This window comes from Panulirus ornatus, chromosome 2 (genome assembly GCF_036320965.1).
Source record: "Panulirus ornatus isolate Po-2019 chromosome 2, ASM3632096v1, whole genome shotgun sequence".
Classification (NCBI taxonomy): domain Eukaryota; kingdom Metazoa; phylum Arthropoda; class Malacostraca; order Decapoda; family Palinuridae; genus Panulirus; species Panulirus ornatus.
Window position 1 is genome coordinate 66202989 of NC_092225.1, and position 14376 is coordinate 66217364.

A 14376-nucleotide genomic window follows, 5' to 3' on the forward strand; every position below is an offset into this window, starting at 1 on the left:
AGCCAAGGTACACTCCAGTACCCAGGCAGCCAAGTACACTCTAGTACCAGGCAGCCAAGGTACACTCCTGGTACCCAGGCAGCCAAGGTACACTCTGGTACCCAAGCAGCCAAGGTACACTCTGTACCCAGGCAGCCAGGTACACTCTGGTACCCAAGCAGCCAAGGTACACTCCTGGTACCCAGGCAGCCAAGTACACTCTAGTACCCAGGCAGCAAGGTACACTCTGGTACCCAGGCACCAAGGTACACTCTAGTACCCAGCAGCCAAGGTACACTCTAGTACCCAGGCAGCCAATGTACACTCTGGTACCCAAGCAGCCAAGGTACACTCTAGTACCAGGCAGCCAAGGTACACGCTAGTACCCAGGCAGCAAGGTACACTCTGGTACCCAAGCAGCCAAGGTACACTCTAGTACCCAGGCAGCAAGGTACACTCTGGTACCCAGCAGCCAAGTACACTCTAGTACCCAGCAGCCAAGGTACACGCTAGTACCAGGCAGCCAAGGTACACTCCTGGTACCCAGGCAGCCAATGTACACTCTGGTACCCAAGCAGCCAAGGTACACTCCAGTACCCAGGCAGCCAAGTACACTCTGGTACCCAAGCAGCCAAGGTACACTCTGTACCCAGGCAGCCAAGGTACACTCCAGTACCCAGGCAGCCAAGGTACACTCCAGTACCCAGGCAGCCAAGGTACACTCCTGGTACCCAGGCAGCAAGGTACACTCTGGTTACCAGGCAGCCAAGGTACACTGGTACCCAGGCAGCCAATGTACACTCTGGTACCCAAGCAGCCAAGGTACACTCCAGTACCAAGGCAGCCAAGGTACACTCTAGTACCAGGCAGCCAAGGTACACTCCAGTACCCAGGCAGCCAGGTACACTCTGGTACCCAGCAGCCAAGTACACTCTGGTACCCAGGCACCAAGGTACACTCTGGTACCCAGGCACCAAGGTACACTCTGGTACCCAGGCACCAAGGTACACTCTGGTAACCCAGGCAGCCAAGTACACTCTAGTACCCAGCAGCCAAGTACACTCTATACCCAGGCAGCCAAGTACACTCTAGTACCAGGCAGCCAAGGTACACTCCAGTACCAAGGCAGCCAAGGTACACTCCAGTACCCAGGCAGCCAAGGTACACTCCAGTACCCAGGCAGCCAATGTACACTCTGGTACCCAGGCAGCCAAGGTACACTCTGGTACCCAGGCAGCCAAGTACACTCTAGTACCCAGCAGCCAAGTACACTCTGGTACCCAAGCAGCCAAGGTACACTCTGGTACCCAGGCAGCCAAGGTACACTCTGTACCCAGGCAGCCAAGTACACTCTAGTACCCAGCAGCCAAGTACACTCTGGTACCCAGGCAGCCAAGGTACACTCTAGTACCAGGCAGCCAAGGTACACTCTAGTACCCAGCAGCCAAGTACACTCTAGTAACCCAGGCAGCCAAGGTACACTCTGTACCCAGGCAGCCAATGTACACTCTGGTACCCAAGCAGCCAAGGTACACTCTGTACCCAGGCAGCCAATGTACACTCTGGTACCCAGGCAGCCAAGGTACACTCTGGTACCCAGGCACCAAGGTACACTCTGTACCCAGGCAGCCAAGGTACACTGGTACCCAGGCAGCCAAGGTACACTCCAGTACCCAGGCAGCCAAGTACACTCTAGTACCCAGCAGCCAAGGTACACTCTAGTACCAGGCAGCCAAGGTACACTCTGTACCCAGGCAGCCAAGGTACACTCCTGGTACCCAGGCAGCCAAGTACACTCTAGTACCAGGCAGCCAAGGTACACTCCTGGTACCCAGGCAGCCAGGTACACTCTGGTACCCAGCAGCCAAGTACACTCTAGTACCCAGCAGCCAAGTACACTCTGGTACCCAAGCAGCCAAGGTACACTCTGTACCCAGGCAGCCAAGGTACACTGGTACCCAGGCAGCCAAGGTACACTCTGTACCCAGGCAGCCAGGTACACTCTGGTAACCCAGGCAGCCAAGGTACACTCTGGTAACCCAGGCAGCCAAGTACACTCTGGTACCCAGCAGCCAAGGTACACGCTAGTACCCAGGCAGCCAAGGTACACTCCTGGTACCCAGGCAGCCAAGGTACACTCTAGTACCCAGCAGCCAAGGTACACTCTGTACCCAGGCAGCCAGGTACACTCTGGTACCCAAGCAGCCAAGGTACACTCTAGTACCCAGCAGCCAAGGTACACTCTAGTACCAGGCAGCCAAGGTACACTGGTACCCAGGCAGCCAAGTACACTCTAGTAACCCAGGCAGCCAAGTACACTCTGGTACCCAAGCAGCCAAGGTACACTCCTGGTACCCAGGCAGCCAAGGTACACTCTGTACCCAGGCAGCCAAGTACACTCTATACCCAGGCAGCCAAGTACACTCTATACCCAGGCAGCCAAGTACACTCTATACCCAGGCAGCCAAGTACACTCTATACCCAGGCAGCCAAGTACACTCTATACCCAGGCAGCCAAGTACACTCTATACCCAGGCAGCCAAGTACACTCTATACCCAGGCAGCCAAGTACACTCTAGTACCCAGGCAGCCAAGGTACACTAGTACCCAGGCAGCCAAGGTACACTCTACTACCCAGGCAGCCAAGGTACACTCTAGTACCCAGGCAGCCAAGGTACACTCTAGTACCCAGGCAGCCAAGGTACACTCTAGTACCCAGGCAGCCAAGGTACACTGGTACCCAGGCAGCCAAGGTACACTCTAGTACCCAGGCAGCCAAGGTACACTCTAGTACCCAGGCAGCCAAGGTACACTCCAGTACCCAGGCAGCCAAGGTACACTCCAGTACCCAGGCAGCCAAGGTACACTCCAGTACCCAGGCAGCCAAGGTACACTCTGGTACCCAGGCAGCCAAGGTACACTCTGGTACCCAGGCAGCCAAGGTACACTCTGGTACCCAGGCAGCCAAGGTACACTCTGGTACCCAGGCAGCCAAGGTACACTCTGTACCCAGGCAGCCAAGGTACACTCCTGGTACCCAGGCAGCCAAGGTACACTCTGGTACCCAGGCAGCCAAGGTACACTCTGGTACCCAGGCAGCCAAGGTACACTCTGGTACCCAAGCAGCCAAGGTACATTCCAGTACACAGGCAGCCAAGGTACACTCTGGTACCCAGGCAGCCAAGGTACACTCTGGTACCCAGGCAGCCAAGGTACACTCTGGTACCCAGGCAGCCAAGGTACACTCTGGTACCCAGGCAGCCAAGGTACACTCTGGTACCCAGGCAGCCAAGGTACACTCTAGTACCCAGGCAGCCAAGGTACACTCTGGTACCCAGGCAGCCAAGGTACACTCTGGTACCCAGGCAGCCAAGGTACACTCTGGTACCCAGGCAGCCAAGGTACACTCTAGTACCTAGGCAGCCAAGGGACACTAGTATACCCAGGCAGCCAAGGTACACGCTAGTACCCAGGCAGCCAAGGTACACTCTGGTACCCAGGCAGCCAAGGTACACTCTAGTACCCAGGCAGCCAAGGTACACTCTGGTACCCAGGCAGCCAAGGTACACTGGTACCCAGGCAGCCAAGGTACACTCTAGTACCCAGGCAGCCAAGGTACACTCTAGTACCCAGGCAGCCAAGGTACACTCTGGTACCCAGGCAGCCAAGGTACACACTAATCAAACGCAGAGTTACCTCAAGTCCTGAGGAGGGTTCAGCAGACGCGAGCGTTGTGCTCCAATTGACCGGCATGAGAACGGCGTGTGAATCCACTACGTCACAGCAGATTAGCCTGGGGAACGATTGGTAGTGAAAGTCACTCGGTTTATTACAGTGATTCAGGAAAGCATCGACGTATTTCCTTGTTCCGAAAATCTCCAGCGGATGACCCATGGCTGTCATGTCCAACACCAAGACCATTATCCACATTAATAAAACCATTACTATATTTTGAAGATGTTAAAAAGGGAAACGATGATTTAGTCTCAACTGGTGAGAAAGGCTTGGAGCAACTGGTTTGGTGAAAACTCGACCTGACAACCCCAGGTGGGTGTCTGTGAGGAGGTGGTGTGTGTGTGTGTGTGTGTTCCTCTCCCTGATCTCCCTCCAATACTCCCTGCTGGACCCGAGACCTCCGTCCAACGTGTCTCCCTCTGTACCGTCATCTTACCTGTCATCTGGATGATGGTCTTTCCTGTTACCACCCGTACGGCTCTGTCACTGTCTTCTGGATGGTCTTTCCTGTAATGGTCGTCCATTTCCACCAGAAGTCGTCTCCCTCAACACTCGTCTATGTCTGAGGTTGTTCCATCTCCAACACTCGTCCGTCCCTGTGGTTGTTCATTCTCTAACACTCGTCCATTATGGCTGCTCCTCCTCCAACAATGACCCATCTCTATGGCTGTTCCTCCTCCAACAATGATCCATCTCTGCGACTGCTCCACCTCCAACAATCGTCCATCTCTATGACCATTCCTCCTCCAGCAATGATCTATCTCCATGGCTGTTCCTCTTCCAACACTTGTCCGTCACTATGGCTGCTCCTCCTCCAACAATGATCCATCTCTATAGCTGTTGCTCCTCCAACAATCGTCCATCAGTACCTCTGGCATCCTCCTCAAGCAGAAACATCTGTCCGTCACCCAACACATGATCACCTGTGCTTGCTACTCCCTCACCTGAGTACTCTCTATGTATCACGTGCACTAGTTACTCCCTCATCCTAGTACCTGCCTGTGTATCAACTGTACTAGCTACTACCTCAACCCAATACCTGTCTGTGTATCACCAGCACTAGCAACTCTCTCACCCTAGTACCTGGATGTGTATCACTTGTGCTTGCTACTACCTCAACCTAGTACCTGGATGTGTGTCACCTGTGCTAGCAACTCCCTTACCCTAGTACCTGTCTGTGTATCACCAGCACTGGCTACTCTCTCATCCTAGTACCTGGATGTGTATCACTTGTGCTTGCTACTCCCTCACCCTAGTACCTGCCTGTAATATCAACTGTGCATGCTACTCCCTCACCATGATACCTACCAGTGTATCACCTGTACTAGCTGCTTGCTCACCCTAGTGTCTGCCTGTGTATCACCTGTACTAGCAACTCCCTCAACCTAGTACCTTCCTGTGTATTACATGTACTAGCTACTTTCTCACCCTAATACCTGCCTGTGTTTCACCTGTATTAACTACTCCCTCACCCTCGTACCTGCCTATGTATCACGTTTACTAGCTACTCCCACACCCTACTACTGCCTGTGTATCACCTCTAATGGCTACTCCCTCACCCTAGTACCTGCCTACGTATCACCTGTACTAGCTATTTCCTCACCATAGTACTGCCGGTGATTCACCTGTACTAACAACTCCCTCACCTTAGTACCTGCCTGTGTATCACCTGGACTGGCTATCCCCTCACCCTAGTACCTGCTTGTGTATACCAGGACCCCTCCTGACCTCTCTCTTGTCCCTCACTGTTGGTCCACATGTGATGCAGTTGTCATCCTTGTGTCGTCGTCTCAAGCATGTCGTCCCCTCGTGGCGGACATGTTTCCTCTTCTTCCTGTGACTTCAATGTTGATCCTATCAATGTTGATCCTATCTTCCTTTCCTCTACTATTTGTTGTTGTATCAATTGTTATCCCTTTTCTTCATTACATCTTCTGTTATTTCATCTATCAATTTATCTTTAATCCTCAGGGAAGTGAGGACATATATTTTCATCTTTTCTTGCATCTTTCCACAAGTTTTGCCAGTCTTCGTCGCTCCTGCGGCAGTCTTCTCGTGCTCCTCTGGTGCAACTCTTTGCATTTTCGTTTTCTCTTTTATTCTAATGACTCTCTAAAACTTTCACATTCCTTTTCGCTGCAACAAACTTTCTTCCATAACTGCAATCTAAAATAGTTTGAGGGTCGCAGCTGGAAACAATATTTCAGTTCCAGTTTCACAAGTGAGGATCATTTCCTGATATTTCCATTGTCAGCTTCTGATCGTCGGTCGTTCAGCAGAGTCGAGTTGTTCAGGAGCCGGAAAATGACATGGCTGGTTAACAGGGTTGTCGACTGATGAGAGTTGAGGTTGCTGTGGTTGAGGTGTCGATAGCTTATCTGAGTGACTCTTCGTCAGCTGACGAGGAGGCAGTTCACTCTCCACTGTTGCATGGTCACCTCTGCGTTCTGAGTCTTGGTTGATTCATCTCCAGAAGTTTACTGTTGGGAACTGAAGGACTTGACTGCCAAACTGAGAGTTTAGGTGGCCTCTTAACGGGCTGGTAAGTTGTCAAGGGCTAAACTAACGGACCGACAAGTCTCTGTCATACGTCGGGAGATGAAATTGGGTTGCCAAATTTTTTTTTGAGTTCTCGGATGATGGACCCATCAATCGACACAAGTTTCTCTCTCTCTCTCTCTCTCTCTCTCTCTCTCTCTCTCTCTCTCTCTCTCTCTCTCTCTCTCTCTCTCTCTCTCTCTCTCCTCCCCCCGGGTGTGACACTATAGATGTGCACCTCCAGTCAGGCGCGGTAGGCAAGGGAAAGGTCATCTGTCGCCACTTCCTTTTGTGGTCAGATTTGATGACGGGTTTGCGATGATCGGCTCTGGTAGCCTGGGGTTGGAAGAATGGTGTTGTGGTCTGCCTGGGCCTGGTAGGTTGGATGGATGGGTTGCAGACTCCTGGTCTGGTGGTGGGGAGTTGGTAAGCTGGTCTTGGTTCTGGTTGGTTGAGATAGTTTGCTCTGCTGACTTACAGTCTCCTTTAATGACGTCAAGTGAACGAAGGGTCTGATGGCTGGTCTTGCAGATCGGCCAGTTCAGCTGTGGGTCTGTGCTTGATCTTGACTGGAGTGGTGGTCTGGTCATAAGGTCTGCCTATCTGGTCGGTTGAATAGATAGGGTGACTGCGTTGTGGTCTTTGAGTATGCCAGACATGTTAACCAAGAGACTAGTTCTTGTGTCTGGACACGCGGTCGGCTGAGTAGGTCTTATGCTTAGGTTAAGTCGGTCTCTAGCATGACCAATGTGGGTCTGCGGTCTGCTGACTGAAAGTAATCAGTCGGTGTGCGAAGTCGTCTGGCTGCCTTTATTAGTATTGGCAGGTGTTCCTCGCCTGGCTGGCTGGCTGCCTCGTGATGACGGACCTGCTGGTGCCTCCCTCTGGCCCTCTACCCGCAGGACTGGCTAGAGTTCTCTTGGTGCGGGTCTTGGTGTCTTGTTAGTACACTAATGATGGTACTAGTTAAGAATACACACACACACACACACACACACACACACACACACACACACACACACACACACACACACACACACACACACACACGTATGTTGAGAGAAACATTGGAATTTGAAATGAAATACAGACAGTCTCTCTGATGATCGTGGTCTTTAAGATACTAGAAAAGATAATCAGAAAGCAAATGGATGACTGTTTGCAAAGGAGAAACTAAACGAGAGACAAAACGGATGCTGTGAGAGAAGGTCATGCGTACCAAGCCTTGTAGACCTCTGTGAGAGAGTGAGCGATCTCTGTCTTAGAGGCTGCGTGGATCGTGTGTGTGTACGAACCAACAGAAGGCATTTGATACTAAGCCACGCGGGAGGCTGATGGTGAAACTGAACCTGTAGGCAGGAACAAAAGGGAGATGCATTCGATGGATAAGAAGTTGCCTTAGTGGAAAGGAACAGAAGGCGGATATCAGAGGAGCTTTCTCAAAATGGTTTGGGGTTCAACAGGGGCTCAGTCCTGGGACCACTGCGTTCCTTCACATACGAAAATGACTTGCCGTAAGAACAGCACTCATACCTATATATGCTGGTGGATGACGCCAGAGTCATGAGGAAAGTAGAGACTAAGAAGGATTGCTTCACCTTAATCAAGGGGAGCCACACAACCTCCAGATACGTGAATGATAAGACACAACCGAGGAAATGGAACGTAATGAGGCGGGGACGCAGCGAAGGGAGGTTCCGAGTGGCATGTTATCTGACCGAAAATAATCTGCATAAATCTGAGTGTGTGAGGTACCTGGGCACCGATACTGTACCTCACCTTTCTCCATTGTCACACACAAGGAGGACAGGAGCTCGTGGTAAATATCATTACTGCATTCATCAATGAAGAAGAAATTATTCCGTAAACTGTTCACATCTTTAAATGAAAGGTTGTGGCTGCCGTGGAATTAGAACCAGCACTGTCAGTCTGGCCATATATCTTGGCTCTTCACACTAACCCCTCCGGGATCGTAGCGTCTAGCTGGCACCAGCATTAGTTTCCACTGTACGAGGATGCATTATTAGAGAGAAATGTACACATGTACATGTACACACAACTACTATAAGAGGAAGATGTGCACATGTACATGTACATACAACTACAATAAGAGGAAGATGTGCACATGTACATGTACATACAACTCCAATAAGAGGAAGATGTGTGTACATGTAAACACAACTATAATAAGTGGAAGATGTGCACATGTACATGTACACACAACTACTATTAGAGAAAGATGTACACACATACATGTACGCAACTACTATTAGAGAAAGATGTACACATGTACATGTGCACACAACTATGATATCAAGGAAAGTTTTGTGGCTTTGAGAAACATAGGTTGTTAACCAATGAGATCCAGGTATTGGGATGATGGTTGTATTTATGGGTTAAGTGTTGTATACAAGACAGTAATATGACTACAGGTGATGACCAGCTCACATATCATATCAAAGACCAGGAAAACTAATAAAGGCTGGACCAGAATTCACAGGAATTTCCTTGTCTGTAAACTTTATAGCATTTGTTTCCCTGCATCTCCGTATATTCCCTACATTTCTTTGTATTTTCCCAGCATCTTTCCGTATTTCCCCCCCACATTTCTCATCATGGATTTCATATCATCAGATATGTTTATGTGTATGTGTATGAACGTGTATCCCGTACCACTGTGGCAGAAGGCACTCGACCGCTACACATACACCAACATGTAGAGCTACACCAGACCATCACTTCTAATGTATCTCGATGTTCATTATGTTATGCTGAAAGGTACATCAGATCAAACATTCTCCATACATGTGATTCTATTCATTAGATATGAATGTTATCAATCAAATCAAGGAGATAAATGATTTTATATAAAACATTTTGAAATCGTATATCAAGATGGTTCTGGACAAGACAATCATCTGGGAGATAAACAGATGAGATCCTTCACTCATCTTGGCTCAAGATGAGATCGTCTTGTACACAGTATCTCATCTGCTTCATGGTGTTTCCCACAGCTGAAGCTGCCACACTCATGCTCACACTATACTGACGTCACCTGACCTCCAGTCCCAACCATGGACGAAATCTCATGACCACCAGTCCCAACCATGGACGAAACACCACGACTTCCAGTCCCAACCATGGACGAAATCCCATGACCTCCAGTCCTGACCATGGACGAAACCCCATGACCTCCAGTCCCAACCATGGACGAAATCCCACGATCTCCAGTCCCAACCATGGACGAAATCCCACGACCTCCAGTCCTGACCATGGACGAAACCCCACGACCTCCAGTCACAACCATGGACGAAATCCCATGACCTCCAGTCCCAACCATGGACGAAATCCCACTACCTCTAGTCCCAACCATGGACGAAACCCCATGACCACCAGTCCCAACCATGGACGAAATCTCATGATCTCCAGTCCCAACCATGGACGAAACCCCATGAACTCCAGTCCCAACCATGGACGAAATCCCCACTACCTCCAGTCCCAGCCATGGACGAAACCCCATGACCACCAGTCCCAACCATGGACGAAATCTCATAATCTCCAGTCCCAACCATGGACGAAACCCCATGACCTCTAGTCCCAACCATGGACGAAATCCCCACTACCTCCAGTCCCAGCTATGGATGAAATCCTATGACCTCCAGTCCCAACCATGGACGAAATCCCTACGACCTCCTGTCCCAACCATGGACGAAATCCCCACGACCTCCAGTCCCAACCATGGACGAAACCCCATGACCTCCAGTCCCAGCCATGGACGAAATCCCTACTACCTCCAGTCCCAACCATGGACGAAATCCTATGACCTCCAGTCCCAACCATGGACGAAATCCCTACGACCTCCAGTCCCAACCATGGACGAAATCCCATGACCTCCAGTCCCAACCATGGACGAAATCCCACTACCTCCAGTCCCAACCATGGACGAAACCCCATGACCACCAGTCCCAACCATGGACGAAATCTCATGATCTCCAGTCCTAACCATGGACGAAATCCCATGACCTCCAGTCCCAACCATGGAAGAAATCTCATGACCTCCAGTCCCAACCATGGACGAAATCTCATGACTTCCAGTCCCAACCATGGACGAAATCTCATGACCTCCAGTCCCTACCATTGACGAAATCCCATGACCTCCAGTCCCAACCATGGACGAAATCCCCACGACCTCCAGTCCCAACCATGGACGAAATCCCACGACCTCCAGTCCCAACCATGGACGAAATCCCAAGATCTCCAGTCCCAACCATGGACAAAATCTCATGACCTCCAGTCCCAACCATGGACGAAATCCCCACGACCTCCAGTCCCAACCATGGACGAAATCCTATGACCTCCAGCCCCAACCATGGACAAAATCCCTACGACCTCCAGTCCCAACCATGGACGAAATCGCATGACCTCCAGTCCCAACCATGGACGAAATCCCATGATCTCCAGTCCCAACCATGGACGAAATCTTATGACCTCCAGTCCTTACCATGGACGAAATCCCATGACTTCCAGTCCCAACCATGGACGAAATCTCATGACCTCCAGTCCCAACCATTGACGAAATCCCATGACCTCCAGTCCCAACCATGGACGAAATCCCACGACCTCCAGTCCCAACCATGGACGAAATCCCACGACCTCCAGTCCCAACCATGGACGAAACCCCATGATCTCCAGTCCCAACCATGGACGAAATCTCATGGCCTCCAGTCCCAACCATGGACGAAACCCCATGATCTCCAGTCCCAACCATGGACGAACTCTCATGACCTCCAGTCCTAACCATGGACGAAATCCCCAGGACCTCCAGTCCCAACCATGGACGAAATCCCAAGACCTCCAGTCCCATGGATATAACTATAGTCTGATGACCGACTCTTGTATACGATATAACTATAGTTTGATGACTGACTTTTGTATACGATATAACTATAGTCTGATGACCGACTCTTGTATACGATATAACTATAGTCTGATGACTGACTTTTGTAAACGATATAACTATAGTCTGATGACTGACTTTCGTATGCGATATAACTATAGTCTGATGACCGACTCTTGTATACGATATAACTATAGTCTGATGACTGACTTTTGTATACGATATAACTATAGTCTGATGACTGACTTTTGTATACGATATAACTATAGTCTGATGACTGACTTTTGTATACGATATAACTATAGTCAAGATTTGTAAAGATCTTAATGTGTGTGTAGCAGCGGGAGGGAACACTCGTGCAGAACTGTAATAGCAGGAGGCAACAATCGTGCAACACTGCAGAAGTGGAAGGGGCACCAGACATTCGCGCAACACTGTAGCAATAGGAAGCAACACTCATGCAACACTAGCGGGAGGAGACGACACTCGTGCAACACTATAGCAGCAGGAGGCACCAAACACTCGTGGAACACTGTAACAGGAGGCACCAAACACTCGTGCAACACTGTAGCAGCAAGAGAGGTACCAAACACTCGAGCAACACTGTACCAGCTGGAGGCACCAGACACTCGTGCAACACTGTAACAGCATGAGGGGCACCAGACACTCGTGCAATACTGTAGCAGCAGGAGACACTAGACACTAGTACAACACTGTAGCAGGAGGCACCAGGCATTCGTGCAACACTGTAGCAGAAGGAGACAATAGACACTCGTGCAATACTGTAGCAGCAGGAGACACTAGACACTAGTGCAACACTGTAGCAGGAGGCACCAGGCATTCGTGCAACACTGTAGCAGAAGGAGACACCAGACACTCGTGCAACACTGTAGCAGCAGGAGGGGCACCAGGCACTCGTGCAATACTGTAGCAGCAGGAGACACTAGACACTAGTGCAACACTGTAGCAGGAGGCACCAGGCACTCGTGCAACACTGTAGCAGGAGGCACCAGACACTCGTGCAACACTGTAGCAGCAGGAGGAGACACCAGACACTCGTGCAACACTGTAGTAGCAGGAGACACTAGACACTCGTGCAACACTGTAGCAGGAGGCACCAGACACTCGTGTAACACTGTAGCAGCAGGAGGAGACACCAGACACTCGTGCAACACTGTAGCAGCAGGAGGGGCACCAGACACTCGTGCAACACTGTAGCAGGAGGCACCAGGCACTCGTGCAACACTGTAGCAGCAGGAGGAGACACCAGACACTCGTGCAACACTGTAGCAGCAGGAGGGGCACCAGACACTCGTGTAACACTGTAGCAGGAGGCACCAGGCACTCGTGCAACACTGTAGCAGGAGGAGAGGCACCAGACATTCGTGCAACACGGTAGCAGCAGTACGCACCAGACACTCGTGCAACACTGTAGCAGGAGGAAGCAACACTCATGCTATAATGTAGCAGGAGGCAACACTCGTGCACCACTGTAGCAGGAGGAGGGGCACCAGACACTCGTGCAACACTGTTGCAGGAGGAGGGGCACCAGACACTCGTGCAACACTGTAGCAGCCAGGTGTATGATCTTGACAGTGGGCCAAACTATCATGAGGACACAGTGTTCTCCTCCTTGAAGGCATAACAGAAAGTTCATTAGAACGGCAACAAGGACCCACTACGATGCCTGAGTGAGGCCATCCAGTGACCCGTGCACCTGCAGAATGCTGGGTAAGTTTCACTGTCTGTCGGGAGGGGGAAGGGGGGGGTGGGGGTGGGTGGATCAGCAGGTGAGGTCCCCCGTACCGTAGCTCCGCCCAGGCATATCCTGCCCACCACGGCCACCCACCTCCCTCAGTCTACCTCCGCACACGGTGATGTGAACACACTAACTCTCCCTCTGTCTAACTCCAGCTTCTCCCCGCCCCGGAGACCCTAGTTTCCAAGGATTATCATTCGTTGTTCTAGTGATTGCTTTATGCAAGAGCACGAGGTGACGGGCGTGTGTGGACATACTGATTATTTAGTCTCGTGTTGTAAGAGTAGATTATTTCTACTGTGTGTAAGATTATCAGGTGTATAATCAAATCGGGTCATATGTGGGAAGGGTAGACAAAGCCCTGTATTATCTGTGTGTGGCTGTGGTACTTGAACGTGATAATCGTGGAGGATGAGAAGCTCTGGGACCGATTTGCAAGTGATAGTCGCTCATTAGCCAACCCTAGGGTAGGGCCCTCAACAGGTGGCACATACAGAAAGGTGAAGATACTGGAACTTACGCAGTTTCATTTCCATCACCAAAGACAGACGCAGTGCCAACAGTCAGCCAGCAACTGGGAAGCATCGACGACAAAAATTCCATAACTAGTCAAGTGCAAGTGACAGGGAATACTTGATTCATGCCAAAGGATCAGTGGCGGGAACAAGCACAGCGAGTAACCCAGGTGAGTGTGAGTGGAGTGGGTAAGAGGCAGCGCCCCCGCCAGCCAACACCCCTGATACAGGTGTGTCAAGCGGTCACGACTTCTGGTGTTAAGGATGTTGACTTGCGTCCCACGCTGACGGTTATCACAGCCAGGTGCCCAGCCCGACACCACGGGAGGTTGACTTAATACTTAACAGTGACTCCATCGTTAAACATGGCTGACTCAGAGCTGAACACCGCGTCAGTGGGTGAGGTGACGGAGAATCCTGCGCCAGTAAATGTGGTGGAGGAAAAACAAATTCCCGAAGACTTTATAAACAATAAAGTAAAGAAGGAAGAAAACAAAAGCGAAGGAGAGGAACAGAAGGAAGAGGAGGATCTGGAGAGGAAGGAGATCCAGGAAGACAACCGGAGCATGTGCTCTAACTCTTCCTCCCATACGTCCTCCTCCTCTTCACCATCTTCGACGTCGTCGGAGGCTAGCAGCTCCCCCTCGGCGCAGGACGCCCCGAGGATCATTACTATGGAAGACTCAGACAAGAAGTACGGCGTTGTGGAACCCACCAAACCCAAGACCTGGCTAGCAGCTTACAAGTTAGTGTTTGTAGTTCTGGTGTAGGGGAAGGGGTACGAGTGGGAGAGACAGACCTCTAAGTTGAGGATGAACCTTCTCATGTTGGTTCCAGGTGGGTGAGGTACTTTTGAAGAGCAATATATTCTCAGTGGAACTGTTCATTTTGATGGTGTCTGTAAAAGACTAAAGGAAGACCACCTGTCAAAGGGTCTACCACTTTAAGACAGA

General features: G+C 50.7%; 2 protein-coding genes across 5 annotated transcripts in view; one reads left to right on the forward strand and one right to left on the reverse strand.

Annotated features, from left to right (window-relative positions):
* Positions 1 to 14376, reverse strand: part of LOC139756866 (solute carrier family 35 member G1) — a 268287-nt gene that overhangs the window by 167808 nt on the left and 86103 nt on the right. The gene's annotated exons all lie outside the window — the stretch shown is intronic.
* Positions 1 to 14376, forward strand: part of LOC139756855 (carbohydrate sulfotransferase 6-like) — a 229767-nt gene that overhangs the window by 113023 nt on the left and 102368 nt on the right. The window contains exon 1 of one of the 3 annotated variants that reach the window (XM_071676687.1): positions 13002 to 14168. The exons of the other annotated variants lie outside the window; for them this stretch is intronic. Within the exon in view, the coding sequence (XP_071532788.1) occupies positions 13789 to 14168 (380 nt within the window). The 5' untranslated portion in view covers positions 13002 to 13788. Of the gene's footprint in view, positions 1 to 13001; positions 14169 to 14376 lie in introns of those variants that run through there. 3 annotated transcript variants of the gene reach the window in all.